Raw genomic sequence first — 25813 nt, 5'->3', positions numbered from 1 at the left:
GAACTCCAGCACAGTGTGTGTGGAGGCGCTTGGTGGAAACACAAGGACACAAATCCTCAGAGTTACATGAACCCAGCTGGAGAGAATGTGCTTTGTAAAACTCTCTTTACTGAAATCAAAAGGAACTTAGGCGTCACTAACCCTCAGTCTCTTCCCATGTGTGTCTTACATTACATTCTACAACCAGAATAATAAGTTTGCCACAAATGAGAAAACCAAGACAAGTTGTATTTGTCATTGTCGTCTGATGCTAAGAGAATGTGATGCTGTTGTGCTGCTTGTATTCCGTCCATGCAGTGGAATCAGTGTAAATAACAGAATGACTTTCAGAAAAATATTTTTTCCAAGCCCAGTGTCTAATATAACTTTAATATAAATTGAGGGTTGTGCTCAGTGTGGTAAACCCTATCCAATGTTAAAAGGGGTAAAGAAGCATATAAAGAGCAATAGGAAGGAACAAAAAGACTGAGCACCTGTTTCATCCTTCTACTGTAAGTGGAAACAGAACACCCACCTACGGGTTTAATGCTCGTCTATGTCTGTCTTCTTACCTTTCCTCTCCAACATTGTGTTCCACCACACTGAACATCGCCACATTAACCCCCCCCCCCAACTCACAAAGAAATAAAACACACTCCTGCATCAATCACAAAACATGCACAGCTATAGAGACCCCCATCCCCTCACCACAAACAAAAAAAAATCAATCATCTCCTTTAAACAACGCAAGTGCAAAGTATCTAGACATTCAAGTACCTATTTGTCATATGGCACCAAGAACAACCAAGAGTATAAACCTGTCAACATAAAGGTTCATTCTCTTTCAATACTGCCACTTCAGAAAGCACAACCAGTTTAACTGAGAATGACTAAAACAGGAGTGTATCATACAGCTTTGTATGCTATTATAACTGAATACACATGCATCATGTGTATCCCATTTACCTATGTGCATAATTGTTAGAAAAAGACTGACTATAAGAAGTATTTTTTGACAAATGTTTGTGTATTTCAATCTTTTCTAGTGCTGGGGTTGAATTTAACAACAATACTTAATCTAAATAAAATCAAACCAGGGGTTTCTCAGCAGCAAACGCTAAGCGCCACTGAGACAATGTCTGGAAAGCGAAGCGGAAAACTTAAAAACATCAACTTCAGTGACAGTGAACACAGCTGTGGGCTTCTGGCCTGCTCCATCCCGTCCTGCAGCATCTTCCCTGGTCCTTTGTGTCCATCTGAACTACAGCCACAGTCCACGAAAAACATACAAAGTTTGAATAAACTTGTTTCAATCAGAACAAAAATAGCAGTATTTGTGTTCACACAGGTCATCTCAGAGATGGAAATAAGAAACTGTAGCATACGTGTTTGTGTGTGTGTGTGTGTGTGTGTCAAGGAGGCTGGATTCATTCAAGCCTGTCTTTGGAATGCTGCTGTGGGGGAGACTCTAGCATTTTATGTTTCAGTTTGTTTTCATACGTGAACGTACTGTACCTTTTGTGTGCACCTAGGTGTATGCGCACACAGACACACACAATAGGTAATTAGGGTTAAATCAACACATGAATTTAATATACAATTTCTTTTTCCATCTCTTAAACAACAGTAGGTTAGAGAGCTTATGTGTGCCAATGCAAATGAATGCAGCCTCTTCTGTGATACAAAGATTCAGAAAAAAAACAAGGGACAGGGTGAAAAATGTCTGTCAAGAGTGTTCCACTTGCAGTCATCTATGAGACCTCTGGTGCTAAACTTGAGTCTTTTTATCAGGTGTGTTTGGGTAGAGAGGATTTCAACAGCAACTAGATTATTGGGTCTGGTCTGAGTACCAGTAACACCAGCACCCCTGCTTGCCTGAACTGGGCAGTGTAGCTGAAAGTGTGTGGGAGTCCTCCAGTCAGGCAAAATAATGTTCATACTCCAAATCCATCCAAAGAAAGGGGATTCCACATCCTTCCAACGTCAGTGAGTGGCATTTGTTAATGGCTGACCAGCTGTGAAGTCCTTGCTTATCTCTCAGTTCTAAAGAAGGTTCTTTACTGTGTCCCAGGTTCTGCTCCCATGCTTTCATTAATCCACCACAAAAACAAATGAAGAGCAAAAGAATTGGTGCTTGTTGATTCCTCCTCTGACATATAATGTGTAGTTGTTATCAGACAATTAATACTGATTCTGATTTCCCTCTTTTGTTCAACAGTATAAACAAAAACAAAACAATCAAAAATATGTTTTACATTCATCCACACAGGTTTTCAGGAAAGGGAGACAAACTGAAATCTTGAAATCTGTTGTAGTTGGCCTCGCATTGTAGGTGGGTGAAAATAAAAATCCCACAAGAAATAAAAAGTGATAATGGATGTTGAGCCGCAGAAATGTGGTCCTGCCGTTTTCTGGCTGGCGATAGGGCAGTTGTATCCGTCAGCTACCAGTTGTACTCCAAGTCACCGCCGCTCTGTAAAGGAAAGGCGATAAAGAAAGGAAAAGGAGAAAACAGACAGAGGCTAAGAGTTAGCAAACAGAACGTTACAAACAGTAATTTAGTTCCCTGGAACCTGGACTTCAAGGCCATGTTTCCCCAAGTATCGACACACAAATTCACTACAAGAATTAAAAAAAAAAAAACTGTTACAGAAATGTAAATCACAGTGTAATTTCATCCTCAGTGGTAGGTTTTAGGTTCTTGCTGCAACAGAACACCAAAACAACAACTTGAAGGCCGTCGGGCCGTTTGCTGAGGGCAACACAGACAGAAACTGGAATACGCTTGCGTGCAGTTGTTGAAAGACTGAGACAGCGATGCATGCGTGTAGGGCCAGTGCATGCGTGTTTGTGTGTGCGTGAAAGGAACAGACAGGACCAGAAGCACTGATCATTCGTCATCCGTAAGCCAGACGTGTGCGCACCAGCGCACAGACACACACACCTTTAGGTCTAAATGGAGATCCACATGCCAGACAGTAGATCAGAGCCAGGAGTAGAGACTGATGAAGAAGCGACACGAGGAAATGCGGAGGTTGCCACTTACATGCCTGCAAGAATGTGTGCAAGTGTTTGTTGCATGTATGTGTGTCAATGAGGGGTTGGAAGAAGGGTGGGGTGTAACAGGTATATATGTAATCACTTACCAAATGAAACAGGAGGGCTGCGTTAATCAGAGGGTGAACACACAGTTAGACAAATCAGTACATCCCTTGTCTGTGTGTGTATTCAGGTGTTGACCTTACCACACGACTTTTGCTATTTTATTCTTTTTTGGCCTGTTGAGTATGCAGCCGTTTCTCCATTTTGCCCAATCTGGCAAAATGCCCACCTATTCAAATCAATTTTAGCTCTTTCATACCCAAGGTGTTAGAAGTCAGGATGAAGCTGTGGGATTGTATTGTTAGTTTTTTACCTTGCCTGAATCCAGCTACATCTTGCTAAGCTACACTCCCCATGACGCAAACATCATGTTGGGTGCTGGTGCTGGTGCACTACATGTATGTGAACTCAGCCATCACGCTGCCTGTCTGCGTAAGTGCAACACGTTAGACTGCATCCATACTGGAATAGATTCTGTAGATGCACCAAGTCAGAGTCGAGCGGAACATTATTTTGATACATATAATCACAGTCACATCCTTAAACAAACTAAGACAATACTACAAGGTGAGCATGACCTTCAACATGAGCTTTGAAATAATTAGATGGTAAAACCTCAGGGGAGCCAGACAGCACACAAACACATCAGCAGAACAAACAAGTAGCCAAAGCTTTAATATTAACACACACACACACACATGCGCGCACACACAACAATAAGAGCAAATAGAGGTCAATGTCTCCCCGTTTACTAGACAGTACATCAGAGAAAGTTTCTTTGTCACTCAATTCTTTACCGCTCAGTGGTCAATTAGATTGTTCTATTAATCACAGCCCACTCACTTGACCAAAGGAAAAGAATCTGCACAATTTTTAGGCTTTAACATAAGCTTATATCCCAAAAAAAAAAAAAAACAACAGCTCACAGCAGCTTTATTGGAAATGATAAAGTGCACTGTGGGTCAGAACTGGTCATGCTTCATAGTGAGAGCTGTACCACAGTGAAACTGGACCAAGGAAAAAAAAACAAAAGATGCTCGACTCCTCTGTGCTCTGTTCTGTCTGCCCACTTCCCACTAACATGCTGATTGGCAGGGAAATTTGACAGCAGGGGAAAGAGCAGCTAAATGATGAATATTCAGACTTTAACATGAAAAGGACGCTGAATACATTTTAAAATGAAGCGTGAGACCTATAACGAGAGGCGAGAGCGTATAATTTACAAATAAACGTTTTTTTCCAATCTTCAGGTTCACAAAAGTTCTGTGTTCTATAAAACTGACCAACCTGTGTTGTGATGCATACATAACCTGGGCTATCATGCATCATGCATTCCAAGAAAATATATCATGCCCAGATTTGCTAAGGCTATTAAAGAGTGTAAAAGAGTTAAAGGGAGTTAAAGAGTTCTGTATAAAACAAAAACACCTGACAAACAGAGCACCCAATTGACAGGCTTAGTATGAACATTGTGTGTATATGCATGTCGTGTTCATTTAATGGAGGAAGACAGAGCTGATACTCACCCCATCTTCCTCCCTGTAAGGATTCAGACGGTTGTACACTGCTTCAACTACACTGCGCCTAATAAAAACATTCATAGGAAGAGTTACAATTCTCTACATGGTATATTCAAAACTTTCACCAAGTTAGAACTAGACAGGAAAAAAATAAAACAAAACAACAAATGTTGTGCTTTCATAGTTTTATTTTAAAATAAGTTATGGCTTTGAGGGCAATTGTTCTTACTTGCTAGCGAGGCCTCCCCCTGGTGGCAGAGAGGGCATGCCACCATCAGTGGACAGGTTCCTCATCACGGTCACCAGGTCTGGAAAGCCCTCCTCCCCTGGCTGAGACAGCATCTCTAAAACACCAGACATATTGTTACGATAGTCAACGCACGCACGCACGCACGCACGCACGCACGCACGCACGCACACACACACACACACACGGTGTGACCGGCGGGAAGAGCAGGAGGAAGAGAGACAAAATCTTACACATTAAGAAGAAAGGAAGCGAAAGTGGACACAAAACAACTGCGTTTGTGGAAATGAGAGCAAGTCTCAGAGAGACAGATGGTGACAGAAAGAGGCCTGCAACCAAGTTGAGAGTGGCTCATGGCCAGGTCAATGTTCAGCCAGAACATTCCTCCCACTTTTTCTTCTCACTCTTCTCACTCTCTTTTTATATATTGCAGTATTAAACAATACCTGAAGCCAAACAGCAAGCTTGCTTCTCTCAAAGAAAATATTTGCTTGACTGCCTTTTTTAGGCAAGTAAAAAAAGTAAACACCATTGGAGTGTGTAATAATCCATTCTGCATTCTATAAAAATATTAATTTACGGTACAACCTGTAATCAGTTAAGCAATGAATACTGAATCCTTTTCACCAAAATACTAAATCAAAAACACTTCCATTCTGTGGACCGAAACCAAAACATTAATTTCAGAGAAATTTTAAAAATTCCTATTTGTCAATTGTCTACATTTTGCCCAAAGGAAAAATGTCAAAAAAAGAAAGCTCAGAAAAAGTGCAGTGTTCAAACAAAGAAGTGGGATAGTATGAAAAAGAAAGAGAAGGAAGCTGGACATTAATACAAACCACAGGGGATGTTTCAGTAGGAGAGGATAGAAAGGAAAGGATCAGACAGGGAATAAAGAGAAGACATGCTTGCTGAAATGAAAAAGCAGGTCAGAACAGTGTCATTCTTCTGCTGTGAGCTTGAGCTAACTTAGCTGGAGGTTAAGACTATCGAGTGCAGCGGCAGCTTCATATGTCAAGAAAATAAAAACCAGTCTTACTTCAGAAATCATATGGGATCAAAAATAAACAAAAGAAATTCTTGTCATTAATGTTTTGAATAGGGCTACATAATGTGGCAAAAAAAACACACTGCCAATGCTTTTGTGTTTCCACTATATATAGTAATTTCCACCAAGTCACATTGGTTTCATTTTTCTCCATCCATCGGTTCTCACCTTCCACTCGAGACTCAAGATACTTGTTGAGTTCTGCGTCTTTCCTCACTGCTTCGTCTGACACTTTGGGAGCGTTGGGCATGCACACCAACACAACACTCATGTTATCCCGACTCCCCTAAGACCGGAAAAAGACATAAAAACAGAAGGAAAACAGGTAAGAGGAGGAGTTATCATGTACTGCTAATTGAAAATGGTAGTAGTTCAAGTAAGGAACTGTACACACCTTGTGCAGGCAGGTGTCCACCACTTCATTGCAGACTCTTTCCAGGTCATTAGTTACCTCAAGCCTAGATTTCACAAACTCACACAGCTCTTCATTGGACATAACATCCCAGATGCCATCACAAGCCAAAATCACAAACTGGTCTTGCTCTGGGGCTCGAACCATATCAAAGACCTCTGGCTCGGGGCTGACCAGCTGCTCTGTGGGGCCCTTTCCATCCACGCACTTGTAATCATAGTCCCCCAAGGCCCGTGATACGGCCAGTGACCCATTAACCCTCTGAATCATCACTGAGCCGCCAGCGTTTTGAATGCGCTCTCTCTCACGTGGGTTGCAGGGCTTGTGGTCAAGAGTGGAGAAGCACACATGGGAATTGCGGTACAGAACAGCCCTGGAATCGCCACAGTTTATGAAGAAAATATGATCAGATGACAAGAGGATGCCAACTGCTGTAGACCCACTACGGTCCATGCCATTTCGAAGGTCAGAGAAGGTGCGCATGTGCTCATCAATCTTCAGGAAGCCGGTTCTAATTCCATTTTTGATGCGATCCACCGAGGGAGGTGTGGTTGGGTCACTGGCAGAGCTGTCTGAACCAGTCTGGGAGCCCTGTGTCCCTCCGTTCCCGAAGCTGGCACTCATTATGTGCTCCAGAAGATGCTTAGAGCAATAGTTAGCAACTCTAGAGCCAGCATGACCATCATACACAGCAAAAAATGACCAGTTAGTCATACCAGGCGCGGGAAGTCCCAACACAGCGGTGTGAGCATCCTCCATCTCTACTCGCCAGCCCTGCATAGAGCTGAGCCCATAGCGCAGGCCATTGCCCTCACCATGCGAGTTGTACTTCTCAGTCTTGGGCTTGTCCAGGAAAGCACCCATGGCTTTGACCTAGATAGACCCACTGCTACCTGTGAACATAACATAAAGTTGAATTACATTTTTATTAGTGTGATGACATTTTTAACTTGAAAACAATGCAGGCTTAGAAACCAAAAAAACAAGATAATGCAAATGTTTAAAAAAGGTGAAGGCGCATTTAAAAGTTTCTTTGGCCAAACAGAACAGGATCCTAGGAGCATTAACAAACTCCTATCTGTCTATCTATAACTGTACCTACATTAGGTAAATGAACAGCATCAGGAGATGGAAACTCTCTCCACAGTCTCTAATAATGGTTATGTAATGAGAGAACATTACCTTGTGCATTTATATTGATTGTAATATAGCTTAATGGACTCTTATTCTCATAAACTGTATTTTACTAAGCACACTGAAGGCTCAGGTCTTTTTATGCAAATGTGTGCTTTATCGTGATCAAAAAATAGTTGCTGAGCACACAACAGCAATGGCTATGGCGGATACATAGGTTTAAGGCTTTTAGTGCTATACACAAACACCTAACACTCTTAATTTCACATTTGCTTTACAACTACAGTAGAGTTAACTAAAACTCTCCTTGACCTTGCACTGAGAGAGGCATTTGCAGGTTATCTCCCATTATTAAGTGTGAATGACTAAGGTGTCTATCCACTGACGTTTGTAGCTGAAGCCTTATCAGCTCTAACTGGTGTCATGAAACCTAACCAAAATTATGAAATTGATATGCACAAAACGTTTCATCTCATATTGAAAGATGAAATACTGTGTGTGAAAATAAGGTTTACATATAAATCACATCGTTCGCAAAGAGTGCCATGTACAAATTAACACTAGTATGATCAGAATACAATCAACAGTGAGAGTAATGTGTATATTTTCTATATGCCTGTGCTGTTATTTAGGATCATCTTTCCTCTGAATAAGTCTTTATTAGCCACTTCTGAACAATAAAAGAAAAACCAGAGCAGTTGCTGTAACGTACTGGTTTGATCGGTTTTAAGTGATTCATTCATTTAGTTTTTACATATTACAGAAGCAGGGGATATTGCAGATGCCCCTCTTTGATGACTCATCATTGAAGTCACATCAGAAGCACTCAATATCCTTTAATAAGCACTCTTTGAACAGACAGCTATGGTTATCTTCAGTGCAGTGGCGTCAGGGAACCTAGAGCTGTTAAATGACCAGACAGGAGCCTACTGTATATCAGACTAGAGACACAGTGGAAGAAAGTTGAACATTGTTATATTATACTGGACTAGGATTGGGTTTTATGAGTGGGTGTTTGCTTTGCTGAATAACTAAAATGTGAACTAATAAAAACACCACCTAAAAAGGTTCACTGGTCAACTTTTCTTTAGGGATGTAGTTAAACGTTTTAATCAGTGTTGACTGGTTAATTGTTTGTTAGTTGTTTACTAATAATTACTAAGCAACTAGCAAAGAATTTGCTATTGAAAGTACCAAACAATGTAGTTTTTCTCTGGTAGTTTCCTCAACCTTCCATTTTGGGAACTGTACAAAACTATCTTTATGTTACTGTGAGCCTCCTAGTTAACACTGTTTCTGAACATAAAGCCAAACTAGCAGACACAGATCAAAGGGGCTCAGATGCTTTTCCCCACAAGTCTATGGACTTGAATTGCAGAATTACACGCAAAAACAACATCAAGGTGCCAACACAAACATGCCACCGATAATGCTGCCATTTCTGGAACACACTGCCACACAAACACAATACAAATCAAACAACAATAAAGCCAACACATATAAACCGACTGATTCTTGTACTGATGATTCTAGGGCCCGCAATCTGAATACAAACATGAAAAAACAGGACTAGGGAGTCACAGGAGCCTAGATAGAGGCAAAATGGTTTTATCTGCTCACTATTCTAAATAGAGCAGAGAATAGCAATAGACATGTTCTACACGTGTAGCACCTGTTGCAAATAACCATGTGGTAATAGTTATTAAAAGTTCTCAAACAACTCACTTTCAGGTGGATTTAAATCAGCATTGGAAAACGTCATTCAACCCACCATACAATGAAGACATCAACGTACTTCAGTTCACATTCTGAAGTGTACGAATGTTACATTCCATTAACCAAATGTTTGGCATAAACAACGGTTGCTATGGCGTTCACTACGCACAACGCTCGTTTGCATTATTTATAGGCTAAGACGCTAATGCTAATGAAGCAGTAATGGGCTCTACCTAGCATAAACAAATGGTAAAAACTAAGGCGAGTAATTGAACAAAATGGGACCCAGCAGGTTATTAACCAGCGTGACATCAACAGGACGCTTTGAACCATCCTCACCACCATGGTACCTCACTACACGTACAGTTACCCCAAATAATCTAATCGAGACAACGGTCCTCAGCGTTAACTGCAAACGAGGCTACTTACAGTACGCTGCTGGCTAATCATTGACGTTAGCGACGGTCACCGTTGTAAAAGTGTTGTCTACATGTTAGCTGGTGACTAACTTAGCCAATGTTCGTGTGAGGTGTGTACCACAGACGTTGCTTATTCAAGGTAACACACGTTACTTACTGTGTAGAAAAGAAGTATCACTATCAGCCAGTCTTGTTGTTGTGTCAGTGCCAAGTCTGTTAAAGTACCCAGGCTTGATGTGATAGGCTTAGACGTCGTTAATTAATGCTAGCCACTTTCCTTCTCGGCCGTTGCTCGTCAGCTAGCTTTGATTAAGCTAGCGTTAGCCAGCATTTCACGCGATCAGTTCTCCTTTCAGCATGTCTCTGCATCGGAATAAGGCTTTTGGAAACATGTTGGACACTGTAAACGCAAAAGGACGGCAACTAAATTGCGCGCTGAAAAGAGAACCACTGCTTCAAGTAACATGCATCTATTATTTGACCACCTAGCTAATTTTGGCTAAAGCTAAATGGATTGGGCAAATGACGTTCTTTTTCAACATCCAGTTTGGGGGCGAGGCTATCCTTCCGTTCGCTTCGATGATTGGACAAATATGTGTTGGGTGATAGGTTATGATTGGCCCAGACACCAGTCAATAAGCCCATTCCTCTGACACGCTGTAAACAGTAAAAGTGAAGTTGTGTGCGAGAAATCTTGTCCAAACCTCACACACACAAGGTGTCGTTTTCAAATTCATTCACAAATGTAAAGCGCTGAGTTGGACTTCATGTCCTCTTTATAAATGTTACACGAAATTTACAACAATAAATATTTGGCTATTGTTTATTTTCCTTCTGGGTGTAACCTCTATAATACTGAATATTTACTAAAAATTTATTTACTGTAATGATACAGTATTATATGAAGGTTAATACCATAGTCATCTACATTGTTATATGAAAATAATTCACAAGCTTATGTTACTGTCAACTTTACTTTAATACATTAATGCAAACAGATTTATATATAAATGTGCTTTGGTGTTAGGCATGAGCTTTTAATAATAGATTGACCGTTTTTAGGTGAAATCCCCATGAAAGCAACAGTCTTATTGCTTAACAGTGTTCTGAGCAGCGTTGGGGGTGGACACCAGGAAATGCAGGGCCTGTGAAAGACAACACCCTTCTTCAGCCACAACCTTTGACCTGACATACCTAACATACTTTTAATTCACACTCTCAACCAAGCAGAAAGTAAATACTCCTCAGGTTGAGCCGCCCTCATGTATCTACAATGTCTCTGCTTAGGTTAAGCTACCACGTCTGCTCCTACAGTCTTAATACACAAATACACTTCAATGCCATAGTAGTCCATTCATTATCCATATTTATCCTCCAATTCTCCAAGTAAATCACCCCACCAAAGCCCACAGTGCTGGGCTGACCTTGGATCTGCTTTGTATCTCACCAGGCTAAGCTACAGTGGCTGACCCAACTGGCTTGTTAAGCACTCTAATCTGAGAGCCAGAGCTGCTCAACTGTCCAAACAGCATCTCCGTCCAGTTCCAGTAACTTCACTAATCGCCACTGTCAATGAAATTCTTGGCTTACCTATTGACATCAGTCTGTGTTAAAATAAATCATGTGTGAATGCTGGTGCATCCACAGGGTCATAGGTTTGGCACAAAAGGGAGTGTTTCACTAAGTTGAGTCCACTATGTGAATAAATGAACAATGCTGATATTTTAAAACTCACCTTTAAAGTGGGAGTTTTAATGGTTTTAACAGTCTTTATAAATGTTGTGACAAACAATTCAATGCTTTATCACATCACACAGATGTTTTTTTATTTACTAAAATTAGCTGCTGTGACTACGTACTTTGATGAATTTCCTACTGGGTTAAGCACGTCTTGCACTTTCATTCTGCCATACAGACATTATATAAATGAGGTAAAAACAAGCTTGAATGTTTAATTTGAGCAACTGTGAACTGTGCACTTTTCTTCTCAGGGGTTTTCTCCAAGGATCAGGACAAATTAGTAGCGTGAACACGAGTTAAGTGCTGCTTATTTGTATAGCATATGAGAGAAAGAAACAAACAGCAAGATGTGGCCTTTGCCGCTTTTCCTCTTCTTGTGTGAATTCACCCCATGTCTGGTCTTCTCGGCAAAGTGCAGCAATCACGCCTTCCCTTGCCTCCACTCTTCAAACACAAGAGCCCTTGAAAAGCTGATTTCCTGCTCCTCAGAGGGAGCAGGTTTCTTTTGTCAACTGAGGAGCCAGGTCAAAACAATAATTGTTAGCAAATCATGCCTGAAAATGCTATGCTCATTTGATTTACATGTCATTTTCATAAGGCTGCTTTCCAGGTCTCACAGTGTTACAATAGGGCTCTATCAATGTTTATGAGGGCAAATCATTTTCATTTCCTGGGTGTAGAGTATAGAGGGTGTGTGCTTGTTTGTGTGTGCGAGAGAGAGAGAGAGAATGTGAGAGAGAAAAGGCACTACAGCTCCACACTTAGACATACATATTAATGCATGTTATGTGAGGGGCAAGCTGCTCCCCCTGCTTAATGGGATTAGAGTCATTAACCAACTGCTTACTAAATGGGAGAGGACCTCTCTCTCCTGATTTGTCTGCAACTCTTTCCCTTTGTCTCTCACTCACTCCCTCTTCATTGCCCTTTATCATTTCTCTCTCTCCTCCTCTCACTGTCTCTGATCCCTAATCAGCGAGATGGCCTAGAAATGCCTTGGGGTTGAATAGGAATGAGTGCAGCTGCCCAGCGTGGATTACAACCGCACTTGTTCCCGACGTACAAATGTGGGCACGCGTGTGCAGACAACATGTAAATATAGTAGCCCGAGCGTGCACATATGCCAATCACATGCATGCACAACACTTGCCGACAAGCATATGTCATGGTATGAATATATCTCACACATGCATGCACACACAAATTCACAAACACATGTACAGACAGCCACAGAGACGTCTGTAACATGCTCATAATGTGGACATATGCTGGGACACACCCACTACTACAGTACGAGCGTAGATGTGTGTACATGACCTGTATATTAGTGTCAGGAAGCATGTGCTGTGGCCATATGTTGCCGGTCATCAGCTAGTGACATCTACTTTGAATGAGCAGATGTCATGGTTAGAGTTGATAAACAGTGGTGCAGAGGTGCAGCTGTAATAATTCACAGGCTTTCTGTCGGCTGTATGAATGCATTGTCTTGTAAATCACAAACATTTTATATGTACATGGATGAAATCGACCAACTTCAAGGTAGTAGCTGAGCACTAATGTTGTGAAGAGGGCGTCTCGACAGCAGGCGATGCATCAGTGTCAAGCTGCCGATCCACTCCCCTCCCAGATTTATCCTGCCGGTCCAGAACTGAATTAGGAACCCACCAATCACAAGTCCCCGTCTCTAAACGTCAGCTGCAGCAGCCTGACAAGAAGACAGAATCCCATGCCGTGCAGAAAGGTGTAAGTGTAATTATAGTGGTGCCATAGAAAGGTGGGCCTGAGTTGGTAAATTAGAGCCCTGACAGAGCGCACCCACGGTGCTGGGTCATATATGACTGGCAGCTGTGTAATAACAGCAGTATCACAGCGCCATCTAGTGGGAGAGAGCGGTACTGTGGGTAAGAAGAAGAAGATGCCAGATGTTTGATGACGGTCATACCAGGAATACATAGTAGGAAAACCCTCTTTCTCTCTTCATTCATAGCTTCAAGAACTGTGAATGAGTGACACAATGTGCGTTAACATTGGTTGTCATTCAAACCTTTTTTTTGATCATGCATTTAATGCAAATCATTGATTTTCCCCACCTGCAATGATGTGACTACCATCTGCAGGGGTCGGACCGCAGCCTGGCCAGGACACAGCACCTAGTGACAAAACACTGACTGGTTATTAAAATGGCAGAAAAGCACTGACATACAAAGTGAGCGGCATGCCAAGGTGACCCGGGGGCTGGGGGGGTGGACTTGGGGTAAACATCCCATCCGTATTTCGCTGTGTGATCTCTTGCTGATCTCTCTTTGACTGATATTGGGAGAAGAGTTCAACTGGAAGAAATAATTTAACAAAGCAAGGACGATCTTCTCCCTGAGCAGGCACAGAGAATGTCGCCACCTCTGTTTCAGTATTTACTTTGTGCCCGTGTGCATCATCCATCCCTCCCTGCTCGTGCTCCTCTCAGCATGGCAGCAGTTGAAGTAACTATTATTACTATTAATAATAATACCTGCTATCGTTATTATATAGGGCACATAGAGAGTGTAATGCACAGTCTATAACAGCGCCACTGTATGTGTGTGTGTGTGTGTGTGTGTGTGTGTGTGTGTGTGTGTGTGTGTGTGTGTGTGTGTGTGTGTGTGTGTGTGTGTGTGGTGTCGGCCCAGTGCAGTGGCAGTATGATCTAACAGCAGCTGACAGGCAGGTTTGAGGCCTGTCTCCGGGGTCCTCATTGTGTGTCTGTGTCTGTGTAAGTGTGTGCGTGTCTGTGTGTGTGTGTGCTGCTCTAGTGGCGTGTGTTAATTGGAAGCTCAGCGGGATGGGCTGCAGGTCCACTGCAGTGTTCATGCGCACGTAGACCTATGCACATTCTCCCTCTGTCTGGCACAAACGCACACATGCAGCTCAACAGCAGCCTGGTCCTTTTTAGCCTTTTTACATTTAACATGAGTCCGGTCGAGTCCAGTCTGCAGCCTCTTCACTTATTCATTCACCCCCACCTCCTGTTCAGCCACTTCTCACTTGCACTAATCTGAAACAACAGCTGCACTGTGGCCAAATGGGATCTGCCGCCGTCTCAGTGGACAGCAGAAATAAACACGCACACTGAGAGAAGAGAAGAAGAGAAGATGATGTACTGTACCTGAAGCGGTGGGGAGGTGGGATGGAGGTGGGATGGAGGGGGGGCAGAGGAGGCGATGGTTTGCTCAGTGGTGTGTGAATGTGTTATTTACCTGGACAGGCTGGGGACCAAGGAGTTGGGACATTCACCTTTCCTAGAGAGACCCCACGACACACACTGACGTGCATCCACGTGACTACGTGCCTGCCTCACACACACATATACACACACACACACTGTACATCCAGTACGTACACAATACACAATACAAGCACATATACACATTCATGCGCACACAGTTTGTAAAGTAAACTACAGCTCAAATACCAAAACTAGGGGATGGAGCTGAGGTTTACTGCTGAACTGCTAGTTCTTCTATGACACTCCTGCTTAATGGGACTGACATAGATAATGAAATCAAATAATAGACTTTCATAAAACACTTTACTGGTCCTTGGGGGAGTTTCTCTCTTCATTTGACCTCTGTCACCAGATGTTAGACACTTGCATGTTCATTAATTACTCATAACTATGTTATGCTATGTGAAGTCACGTTTAGTCCAGATGATGTATAAAATAAGCTTTTGGTGCTGTGTTCTCACATGGTGTGTGTGTGTGTGTGTGTGTGTGTGTGTGTGTGTGTGTGTGTGTGTGTGTGTGTGTGTGTGTGTGTGTGTGTGTGTGTGTGTGTGTGATTTGCGGGTTGGATGTCACTTACTTTGCAGCGTGTCTGACAGCCAGCATATGATCCTGAGACAGCGAGACAGCTGCTTTCACACCCCTCTCACCATACACACACACGCACACGTACCAAACCACAAATACATGCACAGTCGGTGACAACTTTGCCGCTCGGTGACAGACCTGCCACATCCACCTGCAGCCAACAGGCCCAAGGACAGGGAGTCGGAAGGGTTGAGGGTGAGATGGATGTTGGGATCAAGACTGTGACTGGAGGCTAGAAGAGAGACAGATACAGGGATGGACAAGACACCGGAGGCCAAAGGGCAGAGGCAGATTTAAAGGACAAATGGGAGGAAGAGGTTTGATGGGTGATGAGAAAATGAAAGGGAGCTTTGTACAGAAAAAAAACATCTGTCAATCAAAGAAGCCTTGGTGAAGCTGAGACTTTCAACGGAGCTAAATCACAAAGCTTGCAATGCAGGCAGGTCCCCGCGTCGTAACGCGGGCTCACAGGAGACAGGCCCGTTTCTCACCACATGAGCTGGACTTCATGCACGTGTCACAAAAACACATTCCAGAGACGACAGGAGCAAACAGGGGCTAGGGATGGGGCCGATTCTTTGCCATTACTGTGCTCCGGATCCCTTTGTTGACCGCTACCCATTGAATGTCATGGTTCAGAGGACCTGTGTCTCCTCTGACGATGGGGTCAGCTCTGGCTTCTGCTTACTAGGTTTCGTCTCGCTGATTTGATTTGCGTGTGTTACGTTTGCTAGAGGTGGAGGTGAGAGAGAACAATAAGAAGGAAAATGGGATAAGAATAATAAAAACTAAAGATGTGTCCTTTGTCTTCAGGTTTAAAACTGTAAACCAACCAGAAATCACAGTAGAAACTCCGTCAGGAAACAGTTTCTATTCCTCTGTTCAGACATTGACAGCTTCAACTATTCTAATCTTTCACTTCGATCCGCGTTGACTTACAGTCTCACACCCTGGAGCCCGTGCTGCGTTCGAGGGCAGGCTCACCGTAGGCCTTTTCCCAAAGCAGAGGTGATGTGTCCTTGTTAACTAATGTCAATGTCGCAGCCGGAGTGGGTGCGCTGTCAAACACACTAACACACAACCTTTTCCACCTAATGCTAACAAGGTGAGAGTGTGTGGTTATGTGTGCGTCCAAAATGCCAAGCGCCCCCGTCCTCTCTCAGTACATGAGAGACTTCCTCGGTTGTGGGGCCTTACCTCAGGCAAGGTAAGGCCCCACAACCGAGGAAGTGCACCATTCACATATTCTACACCAGTGTGTGGACACTGTTGCTGGTTGCTCCCCCATTATTGTCAGTGCTATAATATTTTTAATATTTCCATCCTGTTGCGTGATTAGAACATGCTGAAAATGTAGAAGCACTTTTACATTGTGACATTGAATCTGCTCGTCACACTGCAGCAAACAAAATAGAGCAGATGACTGAGTTATGATATGTGTTTTGGCTGCACAGTGTATCTGCCAAGCACAATCTGTCAAGAGCGTATATATTATGGATGCACACGGAGTTAGAGTCCACATCAGGCTCTGGAGACAGCAAGCGGTGAAGGCCTGTAGGTGTTGGAGCATGAAGGGTTATTCTTGCTAATATGGATATAATGATGTGACTGCATCAAGGATACGGCGTGTGTCAAGTGTGTCTGTCCGCGCTGCCTGATCGCAGCAGCGGTTGTTTTGTTGAGTTCTGCATGAGTCACACCTCGACACGCTAGTTACAGACGGACGGAGAGAAGAGGAGATTGAGGTTGATGAACAGGAGGAGACAAAAGATTGTGTGTTGTTTTGACTTTGCTGAGAGGGAAGTGAAGCAGACACTGAGTTGGCCTATATCCATGTGATGCTCCGCGCTGGGATGGGATGAGCGGCGCGGCCGTGTGTCTGATTCTCCATCCGTACACACAGGCAGCGCATGTGCTTTAATAAGGGTCTGTGCTTGTGCAGTGTGCTACCGTATGGATGCTCTGCATCAGTGGGTGTGGAGACGAGCACACATACAGTAGAGTACAGGAAAAATCAGCTCCATCATCATCAGTAAACAACTGAAATCGCTCAAAGTCAAAAATAGCTCATGTGTGATGTTGACACTGAGTGTTTGAGTCAAATAGATGAAATTGTCATTTAGCTGAAATGTCAGCACTAATTGGTACAGTTTTCAAATAAAAGAGTCAGTCAGTGAGTTGAGTTAACGATAAAGGTCATAGATGAATTGTTAAATATAATGAAAGAATATATACATAAATGTTTAAAATAAAGCTAAATATGTTGGATAATTGTAAAATGAAGCCAAATTTCATAGCTAAATATGAAATAAAGCTAAATTAACTTACTGTGGAGGTTTCAAGGTGGTGAGCACCACTGTAGTGTGTGTGTGTGTGTGTGTGTGTGTGTGTGTGTGTGTGTGTGTGTGTGTGTGTGTGTGTGTGTGTGTGTGTGTGTGTGTGTGTGTGTGTGTGTGTGCGTGTGCATGTCACGCTCTCTTTTCCAAGCTGACACCCTTGGTAACATTTTCACTTTCAGACTTTCAGTGGTATTAATCTCCATCAAACATCCCCAAAGACACTCGCACACATACACACAGAACGTATCACAGCACAGTTGTCTCTGGCTTTTCAGTGATTTAGAGCGTCATCCCTGGTTGCCACTAGCGTGAAGTTGTGATCTTCACATATATGACACCTCAGTTCAACAAGGTTCAGCCAAACGCACACACACACACTGAAAGGATGCCTCTGCTCTGTCCCTCCTGTCGTCACATTCTCACTTCCTGATTTAGACAGACAGAGACCAATCCTCTGGGACTCAGACACACTTCTCTCTTTCGCTCCATTCCTCCCCTTTTCTTGATCCGCTGCTCCCTCTCGTGGGGATGGAGGGAGGCGGGGCCGGAGGTTAGACAGATGGAGGCGGGTGATACACCGATACACAGCCAGTCTCAGGTTGGCTCCTGCGGGAGTGGTGAGATGGAGAAGGAGAAGGAGACGGGAAAGTGAAGAGGAAAAACATTGCGGTGTCACTGAGGTTTCTTTGCGAAGCATCAAACATACAGAGGTCAGAAAAACAAAAATGGAAAAACAGAAAAGTTTATATCAGTTTGTAAAACTTTATATTGATTCTCTGAGCTATCCATTTTTGAACATGCACAATTGGAAATATTCTAATGATATAAAACTTTATACACATTCACTCTATTCAGTACCTGCACCTCCACTAACATTTAAAATAAGCGTGTGTGGGTTTGAATCATCGTCTTGTTTGGAGGTTTGAATGTCATCCTTCCACGCTTTTCTTCTGCCTGTCAGTCTGCTGAACTCGAGGGGTATCCTGCAAGTGCTTTTGTTTGTCTCACAACCTGTTATTGCAAAAACTCTGTCAGCTACGTCTGAAGGACACAATCCATCATGTGCACAATACTATGAAACTCCAAAATCAGAGAGTGAAACGCAGTGAAATACTATCAGTGTCCTAAAACGCTCAAGATGGATGGACGAATGGACCTAAATTATCAAGAGCCAGAAGAACATCTTTTCTGTAGTAAATATTTGCATCTGTAGGAGGAAACAGTTTGATTTGATATTTCATTTCTACTTATTGCATTGTTACATTAAAACATTAAACTTCATACAGATAGATAAACATCAAAAAGGGTAGATAGGAAGTGAAAGATAAAGAAGCAACAGAGAGAGAGAGCGAGAGAGAGAGAGAGAGAGAGAACTGAGTCAACCCAGGAGTAAATAAGTTAGCAGTTGAAAAAATGAAGTCTTGTCAAATAACAGTATATGAAATCACTGGTCTAGAAGGAAATTACTGGTGTAAGCTACTGTGATATATTGGACCATTTATTTCCTATGAGAAGGTCTGGGAGCTGGAGAGATGGATGACTTCTAGAGTGCCATGAGGTTTGTTTCCTCCTGCTTCTTTCTGCTGTCGCTGCTGTCAACAGTCGCTTTAGGTCACTGAGAGGCTACCGCTCCATCTACCTGTGTTTTAACACATCACACGCTGCGCTGCACACGGAAAGCACACACATATACGGCGCACACTCGGAGGGAGAGTCCGCTGACCAGCGCAGATCTAGGAGCAACACAGGAAACAGGGAGAGATTTGTTTATATGAATTGAGTGATCCGGCAAAGACTGTCGATTGAAGAAAGGGAAACCGGGGGAACAGGAGGAGGTAGCGGTGGAAATAATAAATAAATAATAAATACTACAGATGTATTATTGAAGTGGTGCATTGATGCTTCCCTACTGGGAGAGCTGGGATACATTCCTGGTTCATTCATAAAAATAGGGACTGTCTAATACAAAATAGGACGATAGACAGAGGATGTGAGGGTGAGAAGGAAGAGAATGAACATGTTGATGCTAGAAAACTTGTTTCAGAAGCTAATTTTGCCTTAAACCTTAAAAGACTCATGACTCTGCAATCAAAATATTTCTGACAAGTACAGTAGTTGTAAGAAATAATGTTATATGTTTATTTGTTTGTATATTTTTGTGACTGTATATGCTTTGTTATTTTCAGTGTTACATACATGGTAAATGTTCATTTGTGCATGCAACTATCTTTCCAAAAACTGAAAACCTCACAGAAACAGGACACAGAACAGGGACAGACAAACGTGTCCACATGCCTCCACACACACACAGTTACACAGACTCCCTTTTGGGTGCCCTATAATGCCACTTTTATTCTTTGGAGCTGACAGGTGACAGAACAGTCTACATCAACATAGGTCTACTATCTTTTCCTGAACACACACACACACACACACACACACACACACACACACACACACACACACACACACACACACACACACACACACACACACACACACACACACACACACACCCTGCTGCTCTACAGTAGACAACTCCAGACATGCCAGGGCTGGACATGCCCAAAAGGCAGAGCCTGTTCCCTGTCACCTATCAGCTGGTGGCAGACGGCAGGACGTGTGTGTGTGTGTGTGTGTGTGTGTGTGTGTGTGTGTGTGTGTGTGTGTGTGTGTGTGTGTGTGTGTGTGTGTGTGTGTGTGTGTGTGTGTGTGTGTGATGTGCCAAATGCCAAACATGTGCCTAGACTCATGCAAAGGAGGGCAAAAAGCTTTGGCAGCAGTCTACCCAGGCTGGCTGGCACGGCTGCCAGGGGCGGGGCCAAGACAGCATGGCACATGTCGAAACCAGATCCCCCTTTCTCCTCCTCCTTTCCCTATGGGCTGTGACAGGCGGCACGGGAGCCCCTTGGCCCAGTGAGGGGTGTGCAGCCATCTGACAACTCCCCACCTGCATAACCTTTACCATGCTTGACCCCCTGCAGGAGACACTCACCTCAGAGCAAACATCCCCATCCCAGATGCAAACGGACAGACAGACAGACAGACAGACAGACAGACAGACAGACAGACAGACAGGTAATTAGGGAGGCTTTTTAATGATTTACTAATTTTATGTGTCAACCAACTGAGCAAATAAAAACAAAGCACCATGCTCTATGTGGGCATTACTGATGAAACCTGATTTAAACTAAATTGATTTATTTGGTACCAAACTAGATAAAAAAGCTTTACCACTCTGCAATGAGCATATAAAAGCATACATCCGTAAATGTACCCGTCGGCGCGACTGCTTACGGCCCACACTCGAATGTTATGTGTAAAAAGTGCGACTGTAAGTAAAGCCTACGTCATCAAAACGCGACGTGACGATTTCATGTGAACAATAAGCGCGAAGCGTAGACGTTGAAGCAAATGCTGTGAAACAAGTCGTTTATGACATCATCGTGTAGGTACGTTTGTTAAAGTAATAGTAGATGAATTACTCACTGCTTGTTTGTAACGTAGTTAACTATACAATGATAAACCAGTGGGCTAAGCTAATGCTAGCGTGTCAGACTGTCAAGTGTACTTTATGACGGTAAGGAATGTTAGTAATATTTTTTGTGTTTCTCTTTTAGGTTATATCGACCACGCTGTTTTTCTGTTGTAGCTGCTAATGAATCCCTTAATTAGACGGAGGCTTCCGCCGTCTGTGCGGAGTCTCCTGACAGACATCGGTCCTAAGGAGGAGTGGAATGACACTGAGGCTGACCCTGTGAGTAGAGATGGCGTTCTGCTTCCGTCCAGAGCTGCTGCCTGTCAGGAAGAGGAGTTCCTTACACCCGCCAAGACACGAAATGAAGAGTCTACAAAGGATGGAAGTAGTGACAGGGGGACAGCAGTCTGTATGTTGTGTAAAAGTAAACCCTCTTGCTACACATGTCCTCGGTGTAACCTGCATTATTGTGGCTTGGCTTGCTACCGGAGCCCTGATCACTCTGCCTGCTCTGAGGAGTTTTATAAGGAATCAGTTCTACAGGAGCTGAAGAATATGGGGAAAACCGAAAGTGAGGGGAAAAAGAAAATGCAAGAGATTCTCATGGGACTCAGACAAAAGGCAGAATGTAAAGAAGGGGGGATGGAAAGTTTATTAAAAGAAGTAGGCATTGTGTCAGATGACGCAGACATCGGAAAACAAGTTGCCACAGAAGAAGTGCAGGTTGTGGAGCTCCTGTCCAGGTTAGCAGAAATCCAACAGTCTGGAGAAGGAAGTGAAGCTGAGATTGTGGATATTCTAAAAAAACTTGAAGAGATTGATGGAGGTGAGCTCTCTGGCATAGACACCACTGAAAATTTAGAGGAGGAGGTAGACTTGGCTGATCGGCTGTCAGGTCTAGTTATTGACGAACTTTCAGAAGAGGAGCTGTGGGAACTTCTCAACAGTAAAGAGAAAGAGACATTCTTGGGTCTGATGAAAAGTGGATCTCTTGGCAAGCTGGTTCCTGCATGGAAGCCATGGTGGGAGGAACATGAAGAGGGAGGTGGATCATTGGTGGAGGAGCTTTCTGAAGAAATGGGCAAACTCGACACAGAAAATGTGAAAGCTCTGGTACAGGATCATAAAGTGAAGACATCCCCTATTCAGAAACAGGGCAAAACACATTTGAACCTGAGCAACACACAGGAAACGAGCAATAGCTCAAGTTCAAAAGTGCCACCAATTTCTGCAAAAATTCCAAAGTTAACCTCCTTGTGTGCGAATCCATCTGTGCTGGTGTGTTACAGCTTGGTCAATGCACTTTTTGGCTACACCTTCACTCTGTCCTTGTTAAATGGTGATACTGACTCACTTATGTTTGAATTCTGTGACATGATTCTTGCTCTGTCCGAGGCACTAAACTCAAGCAGGGTGTTCAGCTCTATCAAAGACGCCCTTGAATCTGGAGAAAGTCTCGTTTTAGGTGGTGGCTACTTTGACAAGGAGGATCCTCTGGCCTCAGACAGGGCAGTGGAAGCTGTGGCTCACATCATGACCGGCAGAGACAGAAAGGATGCTACAGGATACTGCCTCGCAGCGCTGAGTCAGCTTCGCTCTGTGCTCTCCAAGGCCAGAACAGCCTTGTCGAAAGAGGGACAGGAAGGGACAAGGAGACGGAACTACTTCCTGGCAAGCAAGAAATGTGAATTCTTTCAAGCCTGGGTTATGGACAATGCACAACAAATTCGTAAAGTAGCTCTTGAGTTGTGGAACGAATACAGTAGAAAAGAGAGTGTAAGGAAGAGCATAAAGGAAGCAAAGACTGCAGTTGAGAAGGTACTGGAGAAGAGGAAAGGGGATAATACGCTTATTGAAGAACTGAGTTAATAAAGTGTTGATGTTGTTAAAAAGTAGTAATTTCATAAAATACCTGACAGGGAATTTCAACCCTATAAAGTAAAGATGAGATGAGATTGTACTGTACATATTGTACTGAATATAACCACTTACAACTTACAGTGAATTATTCAGTTTGCAGAATTTAAGTATGCTATTAACTCTCTGGCCTTTAAAATACATGGTTCCTTCTCTGAGCAGTTTTATTTTATATTAAACATTTATTCAAATTAAAAACTGTAAACGAATAATTTTATTAATAAAATATTGTTGAATAGTTTTTTCGTGTTGTTATTTAAGCAAAACATATGAGTACTTTTTTAAACCAAGAGCATAAGAACGTTTTTGTGGCAGTCTCGCGCTTAGACGCGATTCTCGCGGTGCTTTTATGTCCCGTCACGTGGTTCGCGTGTCCTTTCTCCACGCTGCAATACGAAACATGGCTGCGCTCTTGAGATCAGCCCGGCTACTCAAATTTTCGCCTTCTGGCGTGCTCCAGGTCACAGGAACCAAAAGAAGCGGGCCGCTAATCAGCCGGTTCTACGGCGGAGCTCCCGGCGGCAGGAGAACCGGAGTTTGTTTCCGTCAGATCAGCCCTGCATCAGGAAATGTGTCCAGGTACGATGCAAGCTGTTAGCAGGTGTAGCTGTGATGCACACGTGAATCAGGTTGACATTGAGGAGCAGTGTGAACAGCAGCACATCTATACATGCAGACAAAACCTATAGTGTGTCCTGTAACGCGTTTATGTGTGTATATTATGTCATAATAGAAGCTTCCAGCAACGTCACAAAACGTTGCTAACGTCATTCAGAGTTAAACTTGTCCTCTGATTCGAAAAGGTTGTTTACAACCTGTGTATTCTCAGTTTATATTATTTTGAAGCTTGTATTTTAATTTTGCCCATATATTTTAATAGTTGTTGCAACACCAGGTTTCTCGTATAGATGCTTCAGTTTTGATATTAGCCTGACTTGGATTCAAGCTAGCTCCTAGCAGCAGGCCCATCATTAAAGGTTTAGGCAGAGCAGAGCTTCTGGCCTAATTCAGTGGCATTGGAAGTACGTAGTTACTAACGGTTGTTTACATCACCTGCCTCAGTCCATGTTAAACGTCTTAGTTAGCAGCTATGGTTTACTCTGCTGTGGCAATTTTCTCAAGGTCACAGCTTCTGCCAAAACCTCAGACAGCATTTGATATGGTAACACGTCCATGTTGGCGTCTGTTGTTCTTATAAAACACCAGGTTCTATTCAGTCATTTTGCCAACAGTGTCTTGCTCACCTTTATAGGAAATCTTGTATTTTATATCCCTTGTCTGTGATCATCTACTCCCCTCCAGTGGCGTGTGGCCGGCTGCTCTGGGGTCTGTGCGTAGCTACGCTGTGGCCACAGAGCAGAATGATGAGCCCAGCATTGCAGTGCGGTCCAAGCAGGCGCAGATGTTTGACTGGGCTTTGGACAAGCTGGACAGCTCTGTGAGGAGAACTGGTCGCGTCACCAAGACTCTGCTGCTCCGCATCTTCCATGATACCTGCAGGACAGGTCTGAGGACTATCATATAAAAGATATAAATGTCCTGATCCTCATCTCTTACCTTCCGGTCCCGTGCAGGTTATCCCAGTGGTAACCAGGCCTTGCTGCTGCTGCGTAGCTGTGGGACTCTGCTACCTGAGGTGCACATGGAAGAACGCACTGAGCTGGCCCACCACATGTGGCAGAAGCTGCAGGAGCTGGGTGAGAGGCAGCATCAATTTTCGCACTGTTTGTTGAATTTGATCTCGTCGTCTTTAATAGAAGCTTATGAGAATTATTAAAGGCTTTCTACAGTATTTAGATCTTGTAAAGGAATTCATTTGTGCTTTGGGCATTAGATACCTGTATTTTCTTTTCCAGGTGCTCAGTATGATGTCAGTCACTACAATGCCCTGTTGAAGGTTTACCTGCAGAATGAGTTCAAGTTCTCTCCCACTGATTTCCTGGCCAAGATGGAAGCAGCAAATGTGCAGCCTAATAGAGTAAGCACCATAGTTCATGGTACCCCCACACTCGATCCACACAAAAAAAGCAGCATTCAGCTTTAAGCGTCTGCATAATGATGTTTTATCAGCTTGTATTTATCTTCTTTTTTGCTCAGGTTACCTACCAGAGACTCATAACAGCCTTCTGCCAGAATGGAAATATAGAGGGAGCCAGGTGAAACATACAGTTCTTCTTATTATAGATTTTTGTAGAACATTATCCTCAAAGGCTTTTCATTTGAGCTATAATAGATTTGTGTATGAAGCTATTTAAATGTTACAGCATTGGGGCGTTTAAACATCTTTTCTGCTTTCACAGCACCATATTGGGTTTTATGAAGAGCAAAGATTTACCCATAACTGAAGCTGTTTTCAACTCTTTGGTGATGGGTCATGCTCGTGCAGGGTGAGCATTACATAATGTTTTTTTTAATATCAAATATTTAGTTATTGTTACTAAAGACTCTGCCATGTTTATTACTATGCAGGGATATGGATAGTGCTCATAACATCCTGTCTGTGATGCGAGGAGCAGGAATTGAACCAGGACCTGACACATACATGTCACTGCTAACCTCCTATGCTGAGAAGGGAGATATGGACAGTCTAAAAAAGGTGTGTGTGTGTGTGTGTGTTTTCTTTGTTTTTTTTTTGTTCTCTAATTTCCTTTCCACCTCTTTTACCTCCTCTTTTTCAGACACTGGAGGCTGCAGAGAATGCAGACTGCAGTCTAATGGATCGAGACCTCATGCGGATAATTTTCACCCTGGCGAAGGCCGGACACCAGCAGCACATCCCGGAGATAGTTGAACGCCTGAGGCACGAGAGGACTTATGTTGCAGGTATGCACAAATGTAAAAAATTGTGTTGTGTACGTTATCGGTGTGCTGAGGAAAAATTTAATGAATGGCTGCTAACAAATTGGCTGTAATGA

The 25813-nt window shown here is 43.2% G+C and overlaps 3 protein-coding genes across 8 annotated transcripts in view; 2 read left to right on the top strand and 1 right to left on the bottom strand.

Moving 5' to 3' along the window:
- Positions 1-348: 348 nt before the first annotated feature.
- ppm1ba (protein phosphatase, Mg2+/Mn2+ dependent, 1Ba) lies at positions 349-10143 on the bottom strand. Of its 4 annotated transcripts, XM_029174837.3 has the most exons (7): positions 9735-10143; positions 6291-7201; positions 6065-6182; positions 4831-4945; positions 4608-4665; positions 3126-3142; positions 349-2452 (listed from the first exon to the last, which is right to left on the bottom strand). In XM_029174837.3, coding segments are annotated over exons 2-7 (1191 nt in total). In that variant the 5' UTR covers positions 7173-7201; positions 9735-10143; the 3' UTR covers positions 349-2451. The 4 variants fall into 4 exon arrangements, with proteins under 4 accessions (XP_029030670.1, XP_029030667.1, XP_040929872.1 ...); XM_029174834.3 differs by lacking the exon at positions 3126-3142 and having other exon boundaries at positions 9735-10142; XM_041073938.2 differs by lacking the exons at positions 3126-3142; positions 9735-10143 and adding an exon at positions 9588-9701.
- Positions 9364-23139, top strand: znhit2 (zinc finger, HIT-type containing 2). 3 transcript variants are annotated; one of them, XM_029174832.3, is made up of 2 exons: positions 9364-9504; positions 21124-23139. In XM_029174832.3, the coding sequence occupies exon 2, from the start codon at positions 21162-21164 to the stop codon at positions 22848-22850; it is 1689 nt and encodes a 562-aa protein (XP_029030665.1). In that variant the 5' UTR covers positions 9364-9504; positions 21124-21161; the 3' UTR covers positions 22851-23139. The 3 variants fall into 3 exon arrangements, with proteins under 3 accessions (XP_029030665.1, XP_029030666.1, XP_029030664.1); XM_029174833.3 differs by lacking the exon at positions 9364-9504 and adding an exon at positions 20798-20951; XM_029174831.2 differs by lacking the exon at positions 9364-9504 and adding an exon at positions 20799-20955.
- A 122-nt stretch (positions 23140-23261) lies between these two features.
- The window catches only part of lrpprc (leucine-rich pentatricopeptide repeat containing), a 40717-nt gene continuing 38165 nt past the window's right edge, over positions 23262-25813 (top strand). Inside the window, exons 1-8 of the mRNA XM_029127424.2 lie at positions 23262-23477; positions 24201-24403; positions 24473-24595; positions 24755-24876; positions 24996-25054; positions 25199-25285; positions 25368-25494; positions 25577-25721. Coding sequence (XP_028983257.1) covers positions 23299-23477; positions 24201-24403; positions 24473-24595; positions 24755-24876; positions 24996-25054; positions 25199-25285; positions 25368-25494; positions 25577-25721 — 1045 coding nt within the window. The 5' untranslated portion in view covers positions 23262-23298. The remainder of the gene's footprint in view (positions 23478-24200; positions 24404-24472; positions 24596-24754; positions 24877-24995; positions 25055-25198; positions 25286-25367; positions 25495-25576; positions 25722-25813) is intronic.

This window comes from Betta splendens, chromosome 15 (genome assembly GCF_900634795.4).
Source record: "Betta splendens chromosome 15, fBetSpl5.4, whole genome shotgun sequence".
NCBI classification, from domain to species: Eukaryota; Metazoa; Chordata; class Actinopteri; order Anabantiformes; family Osphronemidae; genus Betta; species Betta splendens.
Note: the sequence above shows the minus strand (reverse complement) of the source record. Positions and strands in the feature narration are given on the sequence as shown.